At 38.9% G+C, this 22,427-nt stretch overlaps 1 protein-coding gene across 13 annotated transcripts in view; it reads right to left on the minus strand.

Annotated features, from left to right (window-relative positions):
• dmd (dystrophin) overlaps positions 1–22,427 on the minus strand; it is a 2,688,357-nt gene that overhangs the window by 1,056,838 nt on the left and 1,609,092 nt on the right. For all 13 annotated transcript variants that reach the window (XM_051926236.1, XM_051926244.1, XM_051926242.1 and 10 more), the window contains one exon: positions 6,593–6,740. In XM_051926236.1, the coding sequence (XP_051782196.1) occupies positions 6,593–6,740 (148 nt within the window). The remainder of the gene's footprint in view (positions 1–6,592; positions 6,741–22,427) is intronic.

Consider the following 22,427-nt stretch of genomic DNA (forward strand, 5'->3'; position numbering starts at 1 on the left):
CTACATAAAACTTGCACTTTCTCCATTTTTGCAGTCTTCCTGCTGGTTACTTTGACTTCCACCATTAGTGTATGTGTTAGGTAATTAGCAACTTGCACTGGCCAAGTATGAGTGAATCCTGCAAAGGACTTGTGCCCTCTAAACAATTCTTGCCTTAGTCACTTTGCTACACTGTAAGATTACTGTTCTGCAAAATCCTAAAACTGGATTTACTGGGTTTAGTAAACTGATAGATAGCCATATAAGAGGCATGCCCATTTTAATGTGTCTATGCCACACAGGCTTCCAGTATTGTATAGAAGGGAGCACCAGAACACACATCAGCTTTAAGCTAAATTTTTGTGCTTTAACCAAACGGCACGTTTATGTGCTGGCCTAGTCTTTCATTTCTCCATTAACGAGTAAGCAATGATTTAAAATATTCTCATTCATTTTTTTCTTGTTCTCTTTAATTTTTTAACAATTATCTTGAACGGGGATTTTTTTTAAATTTATATTTGAATTTCCTATTGTTATATAACAAAGTACTCATTTGACATTTCAGTTTAAGGTAATGCTTGATAAAATTAATTTTAGTTGTTTTAATTAAATTAAATGAAAGTGTAGTATTGCATTCAAGTGCAATGGTTAGTGCTAAGAGCAAAGAGTTACAGGTTCCTGTGTGCACTCCAGATGACTGCACCTGGAATTACTTGGATTCTCTATGTCTCCTTCCTCTTACATTCCTAAGATTCAGTTATACTTTAATGGAAAGCTTAAAATTGGTTTGGCATGAGTGTGTGTGATTGTAAGCCTGTATTGTCATCAACACACAGCAAAGCCAACCTGAGTCCCAAACTAGCTCTTGATGCAGCTGGAATGAATTACTGTACATCCTCCATGACCCTATAGTAGAAAATTGATGGATGTTTATGAGTAGCACTGTACCCTAAAGGAGTAAAGGTTAAGTTAATTGTCAAATCCAACATGGTCAGATATGAATGAGTGCACATTGGTGCTTGAATGTGACTAGCATCCAATTCTGGGTTCGGTCTTAGAAGCTTTTGGTCTGGTTCTGGTGCTCCATGACACTATAATGGAAAACAAGGATTTACAAACTGAATGAATGTTTATAAATAATATGTCCCAAAGATGGGTGTGTTACGTTTTTTTGGCAGCACTGTATCGGTTTGGTACGAGGATATGTTTGTGCCATGAGTTAGATTGGCAATACATCCAGCACTGCTCCCTACTGAGATAAGATCCAAGTCCCTGTGGTCCTGTCATGTTAAAGGCAATATCAAAAATATCAATGAATGGATGAAAAATATGTATAGTTGATTATATATTGGGCGGCACGGTGGTACAGTGGGTAGCGCTGCTGCCTCGCAGTTGGGAGACCTGGGGACCTGGGTTCACTTCCTGGGTCCTTCCTGCGTGGAGTTTGCATGTTCTCCCCGTGTCTGCGTGGGTTTCCTCCAGGTGCTCCGGTTTCCTCCCACAGTCCAAAGACATGCAGGTTAGGTGGATTGGTGATTCTAAATTGGCCCTAGTGTGTGCTTGGTGTGTGGGTGTGTTTGTGTGTGTCCTGCGGTTGGATTGGTTCCTGCCTTGTGCCCTGTGTTGGCTGGGATTGGCTCCAGCAGACCCCCGTGACCCTGTGTTCGGATTCAGCGGGTTGGATAATGAATGGATGGATTATATATTTGTCACAGAATGTAAAGGTTGAAAGTGAACATTTTTATATAAATAATATCTGAAAATGTATATGTTTTTGGTACATACATATTTCGAGTTTCATTTTCAAGCAGAAATAGGAGATGCAATGGATTGAATTCAACAGGCCCCCACATACTGAAGAGGACATTCAATATTCAAATATGCACATGCATTACATACAAACCGAATGAATATTGCTTTCAAGCTAAATTTTTCAGTCTCTGTTTACCACACAGTATGTACATGTATATTTCTGCTTGCAAGTATGAGATATTTTGTTTGTGTGTCTGTGTCCAGACTTATGGTAAAAAAAGGTTATTAGGTTTGTGTGCATGAATGCGAATCTGAACACAAGGAAAATATGAATTAGTTTTAAGAAAGTGACTCTAATGTGTTTAATATTGTTGCTTATGTATGAAAATTTGGTGAAATTGCTTACAACAAATATCAACAAACAATATTCAGAAATTCTAAAATTTCAAGTAAAGATATATTTTAAATGGAATATTTTCAAATACTTACAATATGAGCTATAGACTTTGCAAAGTTCTGCTGTCAGGTGGGTGCACAGAATCCCCTTGCTAAAGGTAATGTACAAGCTGTCAGTTAGTTGTGTTAAAGGGTGGAATGAAGAGCATGGTTTTAAGATGTGGTAAGTATACAGTACAGTGCAATATTATTTTCCTGTTATCCATTCTGCTTTTGTAAGACAACTTACAGACTTACACAGACCAAAAATGTAAACTATTTTACTGTTTAAAGGAACACTATCTATTCACCACAAACTATAATAAATAACTTTAAACTATTAAGTAAACCTGGGTCTACTCTGGCAACTTCTGGCCTAATTTATCTGAATAAAATTAACAGTACACGTTTAAACAGAGTTGCATTATTGTATATACTACATGGTCAAAAGTTTGTGGACACCCCTCCAAGTTGAGTTCAGGTGTTTCATTGCTAGCAAGTGCATAAAATCAAGCACATAGCCATGTTATCTCCATTTTCAAGCATTGGCAGTAGAATGGGTCATACTGAAGAGCTCAGTGACTTTAAACAACTCCACCTTTGCCATAAGTCATTATGTGAAATTTCTGCTCTTCTAGATCTACCCCTGTCAACTGTAAGAACTATGATTGTGAAATGGAAGTGTCTATGAGCAACAACTGCTCAACCATGAAGTGGCTGACTATGCAAACACACAGAGCATGGGACATTTAGTGCTAAAGTGCATGGCGCATAAAAATCACCTACATATCCTCAGTTGCATCAATCACAATGGAGTTCCAAACTGCCTCTGGAAGCAATGTCACCACAAAACTGTCCATCGAGAGCTTTATGAAATGGGTTCCCATGGCAGAGCAGTTGTACACAAGTCTAATATCACTATGCACAATGCCAAGCATTGGCTGAAATGGTGTAAAGCATGCCTAAATTGGACTTTGGAGAAATGAAAATGTGTTCTCTGGTGATGAATCATGCCAGGGACAGCAAAGTGCATATACTAAGGATGGTTGCAGGAAGGATAAAGGTCCATGGTTGTTTTACAGGGTTTGGGCTAGGCCTCTTAGTTCCAGTGAAGGTTACTACATACAAAGACATTTTAGACAATTGTGCTCTTCCAACTTTGCGGCTGCAGTTTGGGGGAGAACATTTTCTGTTCCTGCACAACTGCTCCAGGGTCCATAAAGACATGGTATGATGCCTTTGGTGAGAAGGAAGTTGTGTGGCATTGCACAAAGTCCTGACCTCAACCTGTGATGGTGTGGGTCAGCTCCAGACTCCCAGCTGATCTTTGAAGCCTTTTGAACCCACTACCACCGAAAACATACCCGAGGGATGAGCCTAGAATAACAGGACACAACACAAAGCAAGGGGTAGGTACAAAAGTGCCCCAGTGCTTTTATTAAAGCAATCAAACAAAACAGTGTAAAAATAAATAGTGCAGAGCAAAAATATTCAATAAATAAATAATACACAAAAAGTCCAAGTGACGGTGGAGGTTAAAAACAAGCCATAATTATATCCATTTAAACAGAGTTAAAGACATACAGGAGTCTCCTCTCTAAAAATCACTGTCCCCAGTGTTTCCCTTTAAAACTGATGTCTCTCCAGCTTATTCTATTTGGATCTTGCAGCATAGAGAGATCTAAGGATTGTAAATGTGCAAAGAGTTGGAATACCATACATTTAATGTGTTCTGTGTGGTGATCTATTGATGTTTACTGCTACTGTCTGGTCAGGAGGAAGCCCCAGAAAAAAAGACGGCACAGAAGATGGTATGTGAGACTTATAAATATATTGCGTCATTACAATCGGGAATATGCGACGCTTGAATATAAAAGCACCACGAATGCATCTGTATGTCAGCATTTTGCTTCACCACATTGAACCATTCATCAAACATCGAAGCACACACATCGATCCCGTAGGATCTGCATAATGGCTTTATGTCACATGTAGATAGTAAACAGAGACTCTGATGTCACGTTCCGACTTTTATCACACTTCGCCCTCCCCCCCCCCACACTTTTTGCTGGTACTACAACTCGTGCACATGTCGCATTAATTTCTGAGGACCTGCTCAGAGAATATGTCAAATGAACGCTGGGAACGTGTGGCAGCCATGATGCGTGTGCGTACGCGTTCTGAGCGTGAAGTATGAACGAGCCCTTACTGTGACTTGGATTTAGTTGTATGTGCTCCAAATAAGAGTCAACAACAAGGACAAGAAAAGTAATTCATGAGCATTCAGAAGGAGAACAGGCTTAGAAGCATGAGCACCACTACCCCCTGCAGGAAGAAAGGTTGTTGGGTAAGAGATAGGTTTTAGATTTTTGAGCCCAGACAAATATATGGGACAGGCTCACTAAGTAAGTGAGATGTATAATGTTAGACTGGCTAGGTAGAGCAGACCAGATGATGATCTGATGAGAGTGGAGGAAGCAGACCCAATAAAGAGCTGCCCCTAGATGAGCTTACCAGGTAGAATTGAGCATAACTACAAGATAAAGTGCCTCCTGAAAGAGCAAACATCTAATGCCATCAGGTTGTATTGGTTGGATAACCACATTTTCTTTTCTGCTTTTGTTTATAGCACTTGCTATTTGATAATACATGTTAAAACATATTAGGCTTGCTTTCCTTCTCATATGTTTTGCTCTGTTTTATCCCCTGAATTGATGAACACTTCTGTCAATTAAGGGTATAAGAAACAGGTTACAGTGACAGTCATACATGGGTAAAGTCTGAAGCTAGTGAACTGCAGTGCTGGGTGAAAGTGAATTGCATCTGTGAAATGTATTTCCCTAAATGATGGTAAATTTAAGAGTAGATAAACAGGAGTAGCAACAGAAGTATAGCATATTACTGTAGTTTACAGAAAAAGAATCATGCATTTGATAAAAGGGGATTTTTGTTTTAAGGAAAGGTATCCTAAAAAGCCTTTCCAGCAATAAAACATGTAGCACTGTGAGAGAGCGAGGAGGGTCAGTTTGGTTTAATAGTTTAATAAAACATTCTCACATCCCCTGTGGCTGGCGGCCGGGGCCCTTGTCCAGCCGGGACACCCCTATGATGGAAGGACCGGAGGAGAGGACAAATCCAGGGCAATACCTTCCCTGGAACACGAGAGGGCAATCCCCCTGGATTAAATCGGGGCCACGGGTTTGGAGCTTAAAAACTCAACCCTGCTGGGGCCCATGGCCACCACCAGGGGGCACCTGGACAGTTCCAGAGCCCTGGAATCCAGCAATTTGGCAACAAACGGAAGTGCTGCTGGTGCTCTCAGATCCCCTTCCGGCAGTGTTCAAAGTGTTGAATCTTTAAAAAAAAGTCAGAGAGTTGCAACATGCAGTGCTCCAGGCAATCATATGGAAGACAGATCATCATGAACAAAGTGGATGGAGAAAATATTAAAATTATTTTCAAAAAGGCTTCCATTTATAATCTGTAAACCATGCCATAGTTTACATACAACACAACAGCGGCTGTGCACAGTGTCTATCGTGGCTCCATATTGATGTGTGACACCTTGAACTGGGATTCTCAGCTCATACTCACATTTCTTGCATGTTTCCATATTGCAAACTTGAAATGTATTGTTGCAAGCCTTCTGGAAATTTTGAATGTCCACAGTTTCTTGGTAAGATACATGAGGATTGTTTTCCTAGACTCACATACAATTTGTTTACAATGTTTGCACATTTTCCAAAATCTGATAAAGTATTTGTAATAATTTTCTAATTTACTGACTGAAAACTATCCTGCACTTTTTTCCTCTGTCTCTTATTTCAAATGCTAAACTTTCTCACCAGCTCATCTCTCTTTTGTTTCTGAATGTTAAGAGGCAGTCTGACTGTTTGAGGAGAGAGCAGTGTATCAGGCAGAAGTGTTTTTTTTTTGGTTCAACAGTAAATTGTATTGCCTGTGGAGTAGGTGACTGACAACATTTATGGCATATAATCCTCGAATTTGCTTTGTTGAAGACACTTGCAACAATACCTTATATCCTCAAGGTTTAAATATTTGTATTCCATTACAATATATCGTGTAGCACAACATTGGTTTTTGCTTTGAGTAGGGATGTAGAAATCAATCAGAAAACAGTGGAAAACTCTGTTGGAATGTAAAACGTGCGGCACTTGATCATTAAATGGTCTTGGTCAGGTAGGCAGTTTTTTTACCCAAAATGTTTTGGAAATAAACCAATATAAATATATGCTGCAAAGTCTGTGAGCTACACTAGATATCCCGTCATCTTCTCTTTGCTCCACCATTTGCCACAAAGATAAATGAATATTAATTTTTGAAATATACATGATTGCTAAAAACATTCCACAGTTGACATAACTCAGTGATGTATTAGTGACCATAAGAATCAAATTCGGTGTACCTTAACTTTCTCTAAGGAGTCTTTAAGTTGTTGCTCATTTCCTGGTTCTAGATGAATAGCAGCAATGCTATCTGCCTCCTCCAGCCAAAAGTTAAATTCATTCAGATCTTCTTGAAGTCCTGACAAGATGTTCTTTTCTTCATGTACTCTGTATTAACAAAAAAAAAAACAATAATTAAAATTTAAAAGGAGAACATTAGTATGGTGCTCTTCTCCCCTACTACAGGAGTCTGCAGACCAATAGGGATCCCCAGTGGTATGGTATATTACTTTCCTTTCCTCACAAAGTTGGACAATGACACGTACTAAAAAATGTGTTTTTAAATGGCAGACATATTCTACTATTGGCCTACGTGATTTGCACTGTGCGGTGTCAATGTAGATTACAGCATGTTAAATGTAACATGTAAAAAGATTTTAAAAATATACAAAATTACGGACCATTTTTTAAAAAGGAAACATTTCGAACAAAAGATAGCTAGTAGTTCTGCTTTTAGTTCATCTTCCAAAAGTGAATCATCTTCCAAAGCAAAATCTAAATGTAGACATTATTAGGCTTCATACATAGAGTTTGGATTTGTGCTGGTAAAAATGACCTTGAATTTCCCAAATGCATTCTTTGCCAAGAAGCCCTGCCACATGAATGTCTAAAGCTGTCTACAGAGAAAACAAAGTGAATGTACAATTAAGTTTGTTTTTTTTTTTTGCATCATATTGCATGACCTGAGTGAAGAAATCACACACCATTATGGAAGACCTGATATTACCTGCAACCAAAGACACTGTTCAGTAATTACTTGGAGAAGAAGCTGCTCTTAAAAATGACACTCTTCCTTTGTCAGCCATCATTGACAGATATCTGACATGGCTGAGGATGTGATAGCTGTTCCCTAACTTCAATGCAAACCAAAAGCTGTCCTTTACCTGATCTAACGTTGCACAGGTATTTGTTTATGTAAGATTTATTGGACATGGCAAATTCATTAATGAGCTTCTATTCTGCAAAGAAATTGAGGGAAGGACAACAGGCCAGGATATGTTTGAAATTTTAGAAGTCTTCATGCAGGCAAATTCAACTGCCAGAGTCATCACTTTAATAAAGGTCAAAGCTCCAGGTGTCATAGATATGTACTGTATGATTCACCATGAAGGGTTTGTTGCTAAAGAAATGGATGACGAATTGCAACAAGTGTTTTAGGACATTGTTAAAATCATCAACAATATCAATGCATGCCCCCTTTAAATAAAGACTATTTGGTAAACTGTGCAGTAGCAAGTCTGCCAATTTTGAAATACCTTTCTGTATTCTGAGGTTGGTGGCTGTCTTGCAGGACAGCTGATTAATGAGTGTTTGAACTACTCAAAGAAATGCCTGAAATTGAGATCTCCCAATTTACACCCTGTTTTGACAATAAGTCATTGGTCCTTAAGCTTGCATATTTATCTGACATGCAGTATTGCAATTTTTGAATAGCCTGAATCAGAGCATGCAGGCCAGTGATCACAGCATGCATAAGTTGCATAATAAAGTTCAAGCATTCATACAAAAACATCAGACTTTGGGGAGAAAGATCAACAAATAAAAATTTTGAAATATTCCCGTTCTTCCACTACGAACTTAGAATGTCCAGTATCTCCACAGGAAGCATCTGACCTCTATTATTGTCACATCTGACATATTTGAAGGAATAACTCAGCAACTATTTCCTAGAACTATACAATTAAAATTGGATCAATTAAATTGGATCATAAATACATTTCAATTTACAACCAATATCGTGAGGTGACAAGAGGAATTAATTGAAATTGGCAATGACAGATGTTTGAAAAAGAAATTCTCGGCTGTTCCCATAGCTAAATTTTGGAGCAAGGTCAGAGACAAATATTCAGTTTTGAGTGAAAAATCCATCTGATGTCTCTTACCCTTTTCAACAACATATCTGTGTGATTTAGGTTTTTTCACACGGAAACTACTACAAACAAAAAACAGAGCATGTCTAAATGAGAAGAATGACATGCCATTGTCACTAAGCTACCTGCAACCCAGAATGGAGAAACTCTACAAGAATATCCAAGTCCAAAAGTTTCACTTTAATGAGTATGGATGAGTTTTATTTTTCAGTGTGAGAATTGTATATTTTTGTCATCATGGTAAAATATGTTTGTTTGATTTGCATAACGTACACTGTGTTTTAAAAAGATTTATTACAACACTTTAAACAGGTAGTAAACATACATAGCTGTATATTCTAGGTACTGTATGTAGGGCATTTGTCATTTTTTTAGGTGGGGTAGGTAGGTAGGTCTTCAGCCTGGATCAACTCTGTTAGGATGCCTTGACATGAAAAAGGTTGAAAAACTGCAATGACAGGTATTTAAAATACTTAAGTGTGTGTTTGATACATACAAGATACATGAATTAAATTCAGAAGACTGCAGGCAGTGTGTGTTAGAGGCAGAGGATCAGGACTTTAAACAGCAAAAGTGCTGGTTCTACTTCTGACTTACTATGTGACCTGGAACCAACCATTTTACCTGCTTGTGCTCCAGTTATAAACAATTTATATATGCAATAATACTATAGCTCTATACATGTAATCGTACACAGTTCTTGGTCCAGTTTCAACAATTCCAGTTGTCCAAACTTGTTATGTAACATATTCAAACAATTACTGTTTTATAGAGCAATTAAGCTGCTAAGGTTGGTGAGATAACTGTATGTGGTGTTTCAGAATATTCCACCTCTGCTCTATAAAAGACAAACTTGGAAACACAGCTGGCAAGGGACATCTGCTCATGACATAAAGGTATTCTTTGCAAGATAGCAGTTTCATGTACATAAGTTTGGGAAAACATCCATGCAAAAGACTGTGTAATGGATACCAAGATCTTCTCTATGTAACAATTTACAGTCAAATGTCAGGCAGGTAGTAAATAACCTTATAGTAGCCCGATGACTCCCACTGTAAGTTTATTGACTGACTTGCACGATCATCTGCATTGTCTCCATATCTCCATTTGTTGTTCTGGTCATTATTGGCTTTTGACAGAAAAATGTACCTCAGACTCAACTATAGACACAATAGCTAATGGTGGACAGGTAATGGCAGTTGTATTAATAAATGCTGTAAATGGAGACCCAGTCATTATTCTGTGGCTCAGAGCAATACCGTTTGAAACTGTGATGCCCTGTTACATTTCTGCTGGTCCTCCCTCAGCTTCATTTCTCTGAGTCTCCCACATTCTTCATGAAAGCAGTGAAGGATTTATTCTAACCACTGCCATTAGCACTGTTCCATAAGCAGGTCTTTACAGGCGCTGTGTATGAGACTTATTCAGTGAAGACTGACAGATGTGCAACTAAGAAATTCTTTGTATGATATAAAGCCAGTATGTGTCCAAAACTTATAATCCAACCCTGTCCCACCTAATTATCCTGTCTGGTTTGTCTCATAAGTGTAGCAAATACGCAACCCTAATTTTATCTATTTACCCTTCCTTACAGGTTTACAAGGAACTGGCAATTGCCCAATCAGGTACAACTGTTTTTGTCACAGGCTGAACATAAAACAAGGGCTTGTTGTCCTATCTAGATTTTCCTGTTTCTGAAAGGATCCTAATGTTTCCAAGCTAAAGTAATTTATTTATTTTTGTATTTGTTAAAAAATATTTATACATATTTAAAAATGTAATGCCTTTAAGATGGGTTGTAAATGGAAAGTTAATAGATTAAAAAAAAAAACCACAGTCACGTTACTAAATTTATATCAATCAATCATATGCTCTCATGTATACTGCGTGACTTCCACAGAACACCTATCAGTGCATGTAATTTGCACACATACTTTCAACCAAGAGAATCATCAACACATCTGCAAATCACAGACAGCAATTTTTGGTTATTTTTGTATTTATACACTAGCACTGATTGCTCAGCAGCAGAAGCACAAACCCTGTGTTCTTCATCATGTGGCACTCATGCTGAACAAGATAATGATTGCTTGGTAAAGCTGTCTTTTATTATTTACCATTCATCTGTTATAATATATGAAAAAAGCTACCAATGTGAAGTTGTATTTCTGAGAACATTGACTTATCCTAGCTCAATAATAAAAAATATCATTGTTGTGGTTTATTTGATTGCTCAAAATGAAACAAATCAGTGGGAAAATGAAGCAAAAGGGTTTTAAAAATTTTGCGTGTGTCTGCTGTCTTTTTTTTTTTTAATAGTGCACAAGTAATAACACATTCGTGTAACTATTTAGCAGTCAATGGACAGACGAGTGTCTGTAGAAAGACATGAAAAAATCAAGTGAGAAAGCATTTCCTCCCTAGTAGATTCATTGTTATTATTTATTTATTTATTTTAAACAGAAAACCATTTGTAGTGAACAGATTCCAATGCAAGTAAATATGGTATATGCAGTGTAAATTTTATATGGGATTTTCTGGCATCCTGTCTTGCCAGGACGATATGTCAGAGTGGATGGACAGTGATGGATTGGCGTCCCAAACAGGTTGGAAATTGATCCCTTGCCTGGAAGAGAGGGCAGAATAATGGGAAGACCGGGGTGAGGGTTAGCCTGTTCGGAATATATACTTCCCCGACACAGTAGAGGGCAGCATCCTGGTGTCGCTGCTCCCATTTTTCAGGGGACAGGTTGGGAATCATAGTTCTGTGGGACAGCCATACTGTCATGGATGTTGCCAGGAGGAGACGCAGGGATGGACCATCCCTACTTGTGGTACTTCTGCCTAACCCAGAAATACCTCCTCCGGACTTTGACCAAACACTGGAAGAACTTTGGGGAGTCAGAGTCAGGAGGCAGAGGACAACACTTGCATGGATTTACAGTTAAATTTATTTATTTGGCAGATGCTTTTATCCAAAGCAACTTATAATATTTGAGATTTGATTAAATGCATTTCTTTTGGTTTTACCAATTGGAGCACAGGCGTGTGAAGTGACTTGTTCGGGGTTACCGAGAATTTGGGAGGAAGAGAAGAGTCCCTGTGTAAAGAGTACTGTGTAAAGGTACTTGAACAAAATAAAAGCATTATATTTGAACCCATGACTGTGTTCGTGTCAGTTGTGTCCAGGGTTTGGGGTATCAGTGATGTTCCACAGCAGTTACTTGCATGGTCATTATGTATTGCATATTGGTTTATTAGAGTTGAACCTCCAGCCATTAATCACTCTTTTGAAACACAATGGTGTTTGAGAGTCTATCCCAATAAACCTATGGCATGATAGGCACATCCAATAGAAATTATGAAATTCTGTTAGCTAGCAGTTATAAGTCGGATAAGTCAGATTTACTAATTGTCATAAAAAAACCCAAAAAGTCAATCCTTAGTCTCAGCTCAGAAATTTGGAAACTTTAAGTTTAATTAAACAACAAACTAAATAAAATGCTCAAAGCACATCAAAAGGCTAGCTGCAATGAAAATGTGCACCTCTAACCTTGAGTGTACTGACTCAGCTATGCGGCAGCAGTATTTAAATTAGAATGGAATCAGAAGATGGGTTGTGATTTCATTAACAGGCAAAGGTTGATACCAGGTAGACAATCTACTATATAATAAAATGCTGCTCTCTTTCTCTCTCTCTCTGTGTGTGTGTGTGTGTGTGTGTGTGTGTCTGGTCCCTCCAAGAAATCTGATTGATCAGTTTAACTTTGGTGACACAATCAAGAGAGGAAGTGCCAGGTCAGAGAGGTTGAGGGGGCACACAAGGAGGAGAAGTCAAAGTATAGGGGATATACACTGAGAGTCAGCTTCAAGGATGGTATGTATCTGCAAGAATACCAATGAGGTTTTCACAGTGGGAAATGGGAGCCTGTCTACCACTGCTGAAAGTCAAAAAGCGAACAAGAGATGAGCGAGGTGCACCGAAATGAAAGAATCTGAGAAGTAGGCTTTACAGGAACAAAATCCAGAGAAGGAGTGCCGGGCAAGAGAGATTCAGCCACAAGTAGATACAGATGAAAGGCCTACTAGAAACACTGAAGAAACACATAGGGCAAGAAATATCAAATATTTTACCTGTCTTTGACAGAAAATGTGGCTAATATTCTAATAAACAAGCTCAGGACGTGAAATCAAAATTGCAATTCAACAACCATAGAGTAAGGATTAACAACATCAAAATAATTATTTACATAACCTGAGCCAAGCCTTAAGAGAAAGTTGTAGTCAAATAATAAAAGAATGGAAAAAATCAAATCAAAGCACTAATGAGAATGCTTTTTTTTCCTGTATTCACAATCTTGGACAACCAGGAAGTGCATGACACTGGCATTTATACCTGAGACATCAATGATGTCAGGTGATGTACTCCTCCCGTTGATCTTACCCAGCAACAGTACTGCAACCTTCAAATAGAAAGGTCCCAAAATGGCAGTGCTCAAAAGATAAACAACATGGCACAGTGGGAGAATGTATTGGATTTCCTGGACACTAAAACCCCCAAAACAATGTCTGAAACATTTTTAGAGACCATTGAATAGCTGGAAAAATGAAAAACAAAAGCAAGGACATGAATGGGAATTCATCTTTTTTTTACATGATGGATGAACATTTCTGTAGATTTTATACTTAAATTGTTATGAGTGTGATTTCAGTTTTAGCTTACATTTGTTTAACACCATTAACAATTTCCCAAACCTTTTTCCATTATATGATTGGGGGGGGGGGCAGAGTCTATCCTAGCATCTTCTGGCATTAGACAGGTAAATCCCTAAACCAATGCCTGTCCGTCACAGGGCACACATCACTATACTCACCAAATTTAAAGTTACCAACTGATATATCACACAACCATTTATGATGACAGAGTAAGCCGTAGTAGTCGCAGGGATATGTGGGAGAATAAATCAAGTTAAAAATACTAGTGAAGACAAAAGCAAAAAGGTCAAAAATGACCATTGAACCAAAACCCAAAATAAAACAACAAAAAACAAAGTAAAATAATATGAAAAGTTTTGATTCACTGAATGGTTTAGAGGGAATATCTACACCAAAAAACGATTCTCAGTCTTGGACAATGGCAGTATCGCAATGCCCATTTAAGAAGGGTTGGCACAGTGATGTCACATGGTATGACTTCCAGTCATCATACGGTAGTAATGTGACACTGCTGCTAGAAATAAAGAAGCTCAAACTACAAAAATGATACACAAACAAAATAGCCATAATGATTGAACAAACTGATAAAAAATAATGATAAGTTCAAAATATGTAAAAGAGTAACAATATCAAAGTAAAACTTAGCTGAGATTTGCACAGAACATAAAATTCGTAATAGTAGCTATGAAGAAGCAGAGAAAACAATTACACTATTGTTTTCATTTGTTCTGTTCCTTTTGTTATTATTTCTTATTTAGTTGATGCCTTTATCCAAAGTGACTTACAACATTTGAGATACCATGGGTTACATTTCTTTTGTTTCTGCAATTGGAGCAGAGGCAGGTGAAGTGACTTGCTCATGGTCACACACTGGAAGTAAGCAGGGCTTGAACCCAAAACCTCTGAAGTCCAAAGCCTTAACCACTACACCACCCTTAAAAGCCTTAACTACACCACAACACAAATGCACAATGTATCAGTGCAACCCACTACTTTTGAAGAGAAATTAATTTAGTGCCATTCACTCAACTTTGACATTCAGAAGGTTCCTCAGGAACACAATATTCCTTTTCTATTTCTTATTTGTAAAAGCAAGCTTGCTAAGTCTGTCAATTGTCAACTTCAAAGATTATATTTCAAATGGGTTTTCTTCATTAGGTTGTTAAAGCACTAACCCTGAGTTTAGGTCGATTAGTACAGCAAGAATAAACAATAACACTTTTTACTGTAGTAGGTTTACTATAACTGTTCTTCCTGACAAATTCATGCTAAGGGGTCCATCTTCACTTTTACCTAAGTGAAGGCTACATTGGGACTATAAATTTGTCTCTCTTTTTATGGCTGGCTATGAGCACTAATGACTGTGCATTGTTACTCAAGAGACGAACCGTATATCAGCATGGTGCTGTCTACTTCATTGAGGGGTCCTTAGAATTTATTTTAGAAAAGTTAAGTACCTTGATCGCCACATGCTACTACTTTTATTTCAGCTTACCTCCTCTGGAGATGCACTACCATTTTTTAGCAATAGAAATTTTTGAAAGAATTTAATTTAAAAAGAAGGATAAACTAACCTATGATTAAATAATAGTGGTGAGACTGTCTTCAAAGACATTCAGTTATTAGAATCAAAGAACAGAAGGCTAAATCAGCCCATGAGCTCAGCTAAATATTGTAAAGCAAAACACTCAATGTCAATACGCAGTGGGAGGATAAATCTGGTGTTCTGTAAATAGTAACACACGCTCATTTGGAGATGATATGCAAAACAGGGCTTACTTTTAATGGAGTAGATATAACTAGTTGTCCTGTTGTGCATGTTTGATCACAGAGATGAGACAGCCTCTTTTATACTTCTGTTCTAAACGTATGCTGGCACTTTTTAACTATACAAACTCAAACTGATTTTTGAGTTTGTGGATGATTATATTTTAAGCGAAATTAACATATAAAGACACCATCCAAATATGTCGCTCAAGACAAATGTGTACCAGTCACAGTGGACAGAGGCTGATTACACTGCACTGTCGGCAAACACTTTCTGCTTACAGCTGCAAAATTTCAATCCGGGACTTCTGACCTGACCCTTGAGTCCTCTCCTTGAGTCCTGCAAAAATTCTGAAACACTGCACCCAAGGGAGTTTAAACTATATTTGCACAGAAGTTCAGTATTTGGATATTGGTGATTGTCTTTGATGCAACTGGGCGTAAATTCAGAGTTCAGTAAAATGAATATACTTGAAGACAAACATTTGACCATTAACTTGTATGCCTAAAGAAACTCAGTTTAATTTTATTTTCCAAGGCTGATTTTTTCCTTTCCTCTTTTTTTTAATCACCCTAACACTCCATCTTGTATTCACCAGGCACTGACCCTAAATATGCAGGAGCAATCCCATTGTAGCTTCTGATGAAATTATATTTCTGCCTTCAATGCATTTATGGGTTGTATCCCTGCAATCAGCACATTTTCATTCCTAGTACTTAATGCGTGGGGAAATCATAAATGCAAAGCTAAACAACCATTTGCATTTGTCTCAATTATGACCTCAGGCAAAGGAGAGAAAATGATGCCTGTCTTAATGAAGTATTTTCACTTTCTTAATAAAAATGTGAATCAATACAGGCTGATTGTACCTGATGGCCCAATGGAAGGAGGGGCTAGAGATCAGTGAGTCTCTAACCTCTGCTCATGTTAATTTTGCAATATGAACATTATTCTGAAAGAATAAATAAGAAGTTTTAACTAGGGACAACATAAGCTTGCAAGACTCTTGTGTGTCTTGAATAAAATATATCCAGAACTGTTAACCTGTTTTTGATACATCAAAAGTAACTAAACAAAAGGTTCTGAAAATACATTACTGCTAGCTTCAACTACTTAATAAGGGCTATCTCATCCCAGCAGTACCAAATGAAAGCATATTTTTTCAGTGTTCAATTACCCCTTCTAATGTTAGAGAAGTGCATACATATTGCAATGAAGTGAGGCAGGAGGATTTGCTTTGGGAGCAATACAGTGCAGCCAGCAGTGGAAATTCTATTAGTGGAAGACACAGGTGAGGGGTTTAAAAGTATCCCTTTTTAGAAAAAAAAGCAAATGACAGTGATTCACAAAAAAGTGAATTAAGCAGGAAAAGTTGGAAAAGGTATTTAGTGTAACCAGGGCTGGATTAAGGAGGGTAGGAGCCCCTGGGCTAAAGGCGTTTTTGGGGTTCTACCTACACAAAATACTGTAAGTGTTCTACACATCAACATCAAGGTGTTAGAGTCCCAATAAAGTAAATGACTACTGCTATGTCTTAGATTTAAATACATGGCAAAAATCCGAAGAACATAAAAAACTATGGGCTCACTTTCTGAAATTTCTGAAATTGAGAGAGACAAAGTATGGTGTATCGAAACTTACATCCCTATCCATTGCTGTGCAGATGAAAAGTAAGCAAGAAACCATCACAACCCAACATTTGAAAAGTCAACTGCAACACCCTATTGCAAATACCTACAAAAGCAGGAATATCAAATACTGCATAGGTCATTCTGTATATTGCGGCAGACGACCATGGACCTTGCCCCACCAGTACGCCTGGAGAAGGTAAGGACTGGGAGTGGGGCAATATCTTCCCCAGGGCACAAGAGGGCAGGCCCCCCTGGATTACATCAGGGTCACGGATGGTAAGCTTGGAAGCACAACCCTGTTGGGGTCCATGGCCACCGCCAGGGGGTGCCTGGATGATCCCGGAGCCCTGGATGGCAGCACTTCCGCCACACCAGGAAGTGCTGCCAGAAGAGGAACCGAGTGCACCTGGAGTGCTTCTGGGTGCCCATGCAGCACTTCCATCACACCAGGAAGTGCTCCGGGAGGTTCAACAGGGCGCATCTGGAGCACATCTGAGTGAAATATAAAACAGGCTACCTCACTCCATTCGAGGAGCCGGAGTCAGGTGGAAGAGGACGGAGCTTGCAAGAGAGGAGTGGAGGCGGCAGAAGAGAAGAAAGGACTGTGAGCATTATTGTGGTGTTTTGGGTACTGTGTGTGCTATATAAAAAGAAGAATAAATGTGTGTGTTTTCGACATCTGGCTGTCTCAGTGTCTGTCTGTGTCCGGGCTTCTTTCACAATATGAGCACAGCTAAATGTTCGATTTTCAAAATTGTATTTTTCTGGATTTCTTTGCAGAAAAGTCCATGATCATATCATTAAAATCCAGTTTCTGAACCAGGTTGCTCTCAATTGACATCAGAGTCAAATGATTTAGTCTTTTCAGTCATATTGTGGATTGGCACCCTTTGTTCACTAGCCTGAATTTGGAGAAACACTATGTTTCACTTGCATTTGTGACAGGCAAAGTTGGGAAAAGCCTGAAAGCAATGTCTATACTTGGGAAGATCCATCCATCCATCCATTGTCTCCCGCTTATCCGAGGTCGGGTCGCGGGGGCAGCAGCTTGAGCAGAGATGCCCAGACTTCCCTCTCCCCGGCCACTTCTTCTAGCTCTTCCGGGAGAATCCCAAGGCGTTCCCAGGCCAGTCGAGAGACATAGTCCCTCCAGCGTGTCCTGGGTCTTCCCCGGGGCCTCCTCCCGGTTGGACGTGCCCGGAACACCTCACCAGGGAGGCGTCCAGATCAGATGCCCGAGCCACCTCATCTGACTCCTCTCGATGCGGAGGAGCAGCGGCTCTACTCTGAGCCCCTCCCGGATGACTGAGCTTCTCACCCTATCTTTAAGGGAAAGCCCAGACACCCTGCGGAGGAAGCTCATTTCAGCCGCTTGTATCGCGATCTCGTTCTTTCGGTCACTACCCATAGCTCATGACCATAGGTGAGGGTAGGAAGATATCCTGCAAATTTTTTTTCTGTAAGAAACCAAAACAGCTCTGGACTGGATGAAATGCCTTTAGCAGTTGTCTGAAATGGACAAATTGAAAACCACTGTTCCACTGGAACAATAACCACAAACAAAATGCAGCAAATTATATCAAACTCACCAAACAAAATGCAGCAAATTATATCAAACTCACAATCAGTGAATAAGGGAGATTCACTCAAAAGAGGTCTTGAATATTCTGTTGTAACTCCCTTTAGGATGAAGCAATCTGAACAAAAAAAATACGCTATATACCTTGATGTATGTGTAATCGATTGCATTACATGCAATGCTGGAAGTGGTTTCTGCTTTCTGCCAGATACATTTCGACATGGCGCTCTATGTTCCTGAATGTATTGGCAAGCATCTTGGGTGGAACAGTAACAATTTCACGTTGGATGTTTTCCTTCAAATCTTTCACAGTGTGAGGTTTGTTCCAATAGAGTTTTCCTTTGAGCATACCCCAAAGAAAGAAGTCTGGTGGTGTCAGATCCAGCAACCATAGTGGTGGTCAAAGCCCCTTTGAAATTACCCTGTTGCTGAAGAAGGACTCAGTTTCTGCCACGCTCCTTGCCGATGGGTGACACGTTGCTCCATCTTTCTGGAAGTAACCTTCCATTAACTCATGATCATCCAGTTGATTCTGACATCGCTTAAACGAATTGGTGAACCAATAGGTTTGCAGCATGAAAACTTGCTGCTCAATACTGTGTACCACTATCCTGATGAGAAGTCGAGTGACTGAGTGAAGGGGCATGGGCGGTATGCACCCAGAAGTTGCAGAGGTTAAATGTCATGATGGCTGTCCGGCGCATACCTCATCACTCCAACGCAGGGGCATCCTTGCTTGTTCGAAGCTCCATATACTGAGGAGCACATTGCATGTTGTTTCGTTCAGACTGTTCCATCCTAGCGAGAGTAATTACAGAATATTCGGGGTGTCTTTCGAGTGAATCTCCTTGTATATATATATATATATATATATATATATATATATATATATAGTGACAATTAGAGGCACTGTCGACCCCTTGAACCCTCTGACCAGACGTCAGACACCAGATAAAAGTCCAATAGTAATATTTATTATTATAAATAAGTGCACAAAGCACCCTCCGCTCCACAATACTCAATAAATCCAAAAACAATAACCAATAAACAATCCTCCACTCCCAGACGCTTAGCCACCCTGCCTCCCAACTCAGCTCATCTGTCTGGGATTTCCCACAGTCCTTTATAGTCCTCGACCCAGAAGTGCTTCTGAGCCCTCAGTCCATGTGATTATCCAGCACTTCCGGGTCAGGTAAAAACTTCTCTTTTTCTTCAGCCCGGAAGTATATCATTTCTTCCGTTCCCATGAGTTGGAAATACTTCCGGGCTATACGGAAAATATAAATCCCTGGGCCTCCCTGCAGCGACTCCTGGCGGCCCCCATGGTATCCAGCAGGGCTGTGCATTATAACTCCACTGTCCATGTTTCCCTGCTGGCATTTGGGGCACCTCCATGCTGCAAGGAGGGTTCCATCTGGCGGCCTGGGTGTATTGGCCGGGATGAATGGCCGGCCATATCTCACAATATATATATCAAAGACAGCTTACAAAAGGAAAATGAATGGGTTATTTTTACACGCTGACTTTATCTTTTTACAACTTAAGCGCAAGCCACAATATATAGTAGATCTTTATCAGTTCTTGTTATGCCAAAGTAAACCAAAGCTTGATTAACTCAGAAGGAAGTTGTTTGTTTTACAGAAGTACTGAGACATTAGGACACATAAATTAAACCTACTTTAATAAAACTTTCACAACCCTCTCCTAGGATGGCATGTTGGAGGAAGCTGTGTGACTCAGAGTTACTTTAGACCTGTGGAGTTATGTGCTCCTCATAGGGAAACTGAAGGTTTCTAGTGGTGAAGATTATGAAACTCATGCATTAGGCTGTAAACACTCATTATTTGTGTAGCATAGGCTCTGAAATCTGATCACAAACTCAAAAGAGGATTCTCTTCTACTCTGGAATTTCCCAGCAGGAGTGATTCCAGGTATGGCTATCTACCAGCCTGACTGTTCTAATTCTGAGTGGCAAATTGTGCTACTTTTCTATGATTGTAATGGATTGTCTATAAGAAACACCATAATGTTGCTTGTAAGTGTGCTTGATACTGGAGTACCTTGGCCACAGAACCATAATCAACTCTGTGGCTGTGTGTTCTAAATACTGGCATAAGACATTGGTAGTGAGAATATGCTGTGAAATGCTAGTGGATAACAGAAAATAGCTACTAAGCAGACTTGGACCTGAAATTTGACTGCATCTTTTTATGACACCATAAATGGAAGACTCTACAATTATCTATGACCAAATAGTAGTCAGTGCCTGACTAGACCTCTTGGTAAATTTTAGTATCAAAGGAAGCTGTGAAATTGAAGAAAGAGTCTTTATAAGCAGAGGTTGTCTGGTTTGGAGTGGAAGGTACTGACTGACCAAAATAGCACCTAATGAAGTAAATAAAAGGAAGGGCTGTATGTGACAAGTGTTTGGTGAAGTCAAAGGCAATGACTTAGAGATGGTCACAAAGGTTATAACAAAACCATTTGATCCCTCAAAAATGACATGTGTGATGCAAATGAGATATTTTTCAGATTGTTCTTGGCATGCTTGGTGAAGCTTTGACTTGCATGTTGTTATCATTCAGAAATGTAAGGAGAACCTTAAAGAATTTATGAATTTCAGTCAAAAATGAGTTACTTGCTCTCTTTAAAAAGAGAGTGAAGTTTGAGCACCTCAGAATTTTCAGTAGGCACTTAACAATTTACACAGCTATACAATGAAAAGAAAATGCACTACAAGATAAAATAAAAAGCATATTATTTTGAATTTTAGGTAGCTTTAAAAATTTGTTTTCCATCTCTTCGACTATCTGTTCTTTCAGAGCTTCATGTTTGCAGTATTCAGATACAAGGAACTTTGGAGGGTGACATTCATTCGTTTTTATAAACTACTCATTCTGGACAGAGTCACAGAGAGCTAACTTCCATCACAAATAACATGAGGAAAGTGATCAATGTGATTTCCTTTGGTTCCTTATGTTTTGCATGATACTACATGAAAATTGCTGCTTCGTGACAGTTAATTTACATTCAACCAATCAGCTTTAACATTACCCTCTGACATCACAAGGCAGAGACTATATGCATAAAGACACATAATTGCAATCCTTTAGTAATAATCAAAAAAAAATCTATGTAACCTATAAAGCATCAGCTTTGAAAAAGAAAGTTTCTTTTTAATTGCTTTTTAATATGGCGTTGGAGAATTTACAACACTAGAACAATTGTTACAAGAACAGGTTATTCAGCCCAACAAGCCCCCCATCCTATTTATGTAGATTCTTAAAAATAACTTGAAGCCGAGATTTGAGTGTCCTTAAAAGTCCTATTCTCCACCAAACTATTTTGTAATTTATTTCACATGTCTATGGTTCTTTACATAAAGTAAAATTTTCAACAATTTTTACGCAATCAATCCTTAACAAGTTTCCAATAATATCTTAATTTTCTTGTTGAAGGTTTTATTTTAAAGTAACCATTCATAATTTCTTACCCTTTGATCATGTCACCTCCTGATCTTTGTCTGCTTACACTGAAAAGGTTCAACCCCTTCAACCCCTCCTTGTTGCTCATACCTCTCAGCCCCAGAATAAGTTTACATGCACTCCTCTGGACTTTTTCTAATAATGCTCTGTCTTTTTTTCTAACTAAAACTGCACACAGTACTCCAGGTGAGGCCTCTCCAGCACATTATATAACTTAGGCATAACCTCACTTGTTTTAAACTCCACTCCTGATATATAACCTAACGTTGTTTTAGCCTTCTTGACAGCTTCTGTACACTGTCTTGATGTAGCTAGTGATGATTCCACTATGACTCCTAGATCTTTCTCATATGTTGTATTTACCATTGTGTATTCAAATCTAACATTTCCACTTCCTGTCTGTAATACCTTACATTTCATTACAATTTTAGATGGCAACTCACATCTGTGTTTTTGGTTGTACTAGTGATTGCTTGGTAGTTGTCTTTATTGCCAGTTCCAATGAAACACAGACATCATGACTTAAAAATGCTAAACTTTAGTCATCTAGTCTCAGTACTTGATGGAGATTAGTGCTGATCTATAGTTGCAAGATGGGTTCCAGATGTTTACAGATAGGATAATCCTGTCAAGTGGTTCACAGCTGTTTGAGTGAGAATGCTCTGTTATATGCAGTCCACTGTGAATTCAGCATTGGTAAATGTCTGCATGCACCCGACAATCTAGCTGAACAACCCCAACCCAT

This window comes from Erpetoichthys calabaricus, chromosome 4, assembly GCF_900747795.2.
Source record: "Erpetoichthys calabaricus chromosome 4, fErpCal1.3, whole genome shotgun sequence".
NCBI lineage: Eukaryota > Metazoa > Chordata > Cladistia > Polypteriformes > Polypteridae > Erpetoichthys > Erpetoichthys calabaricus.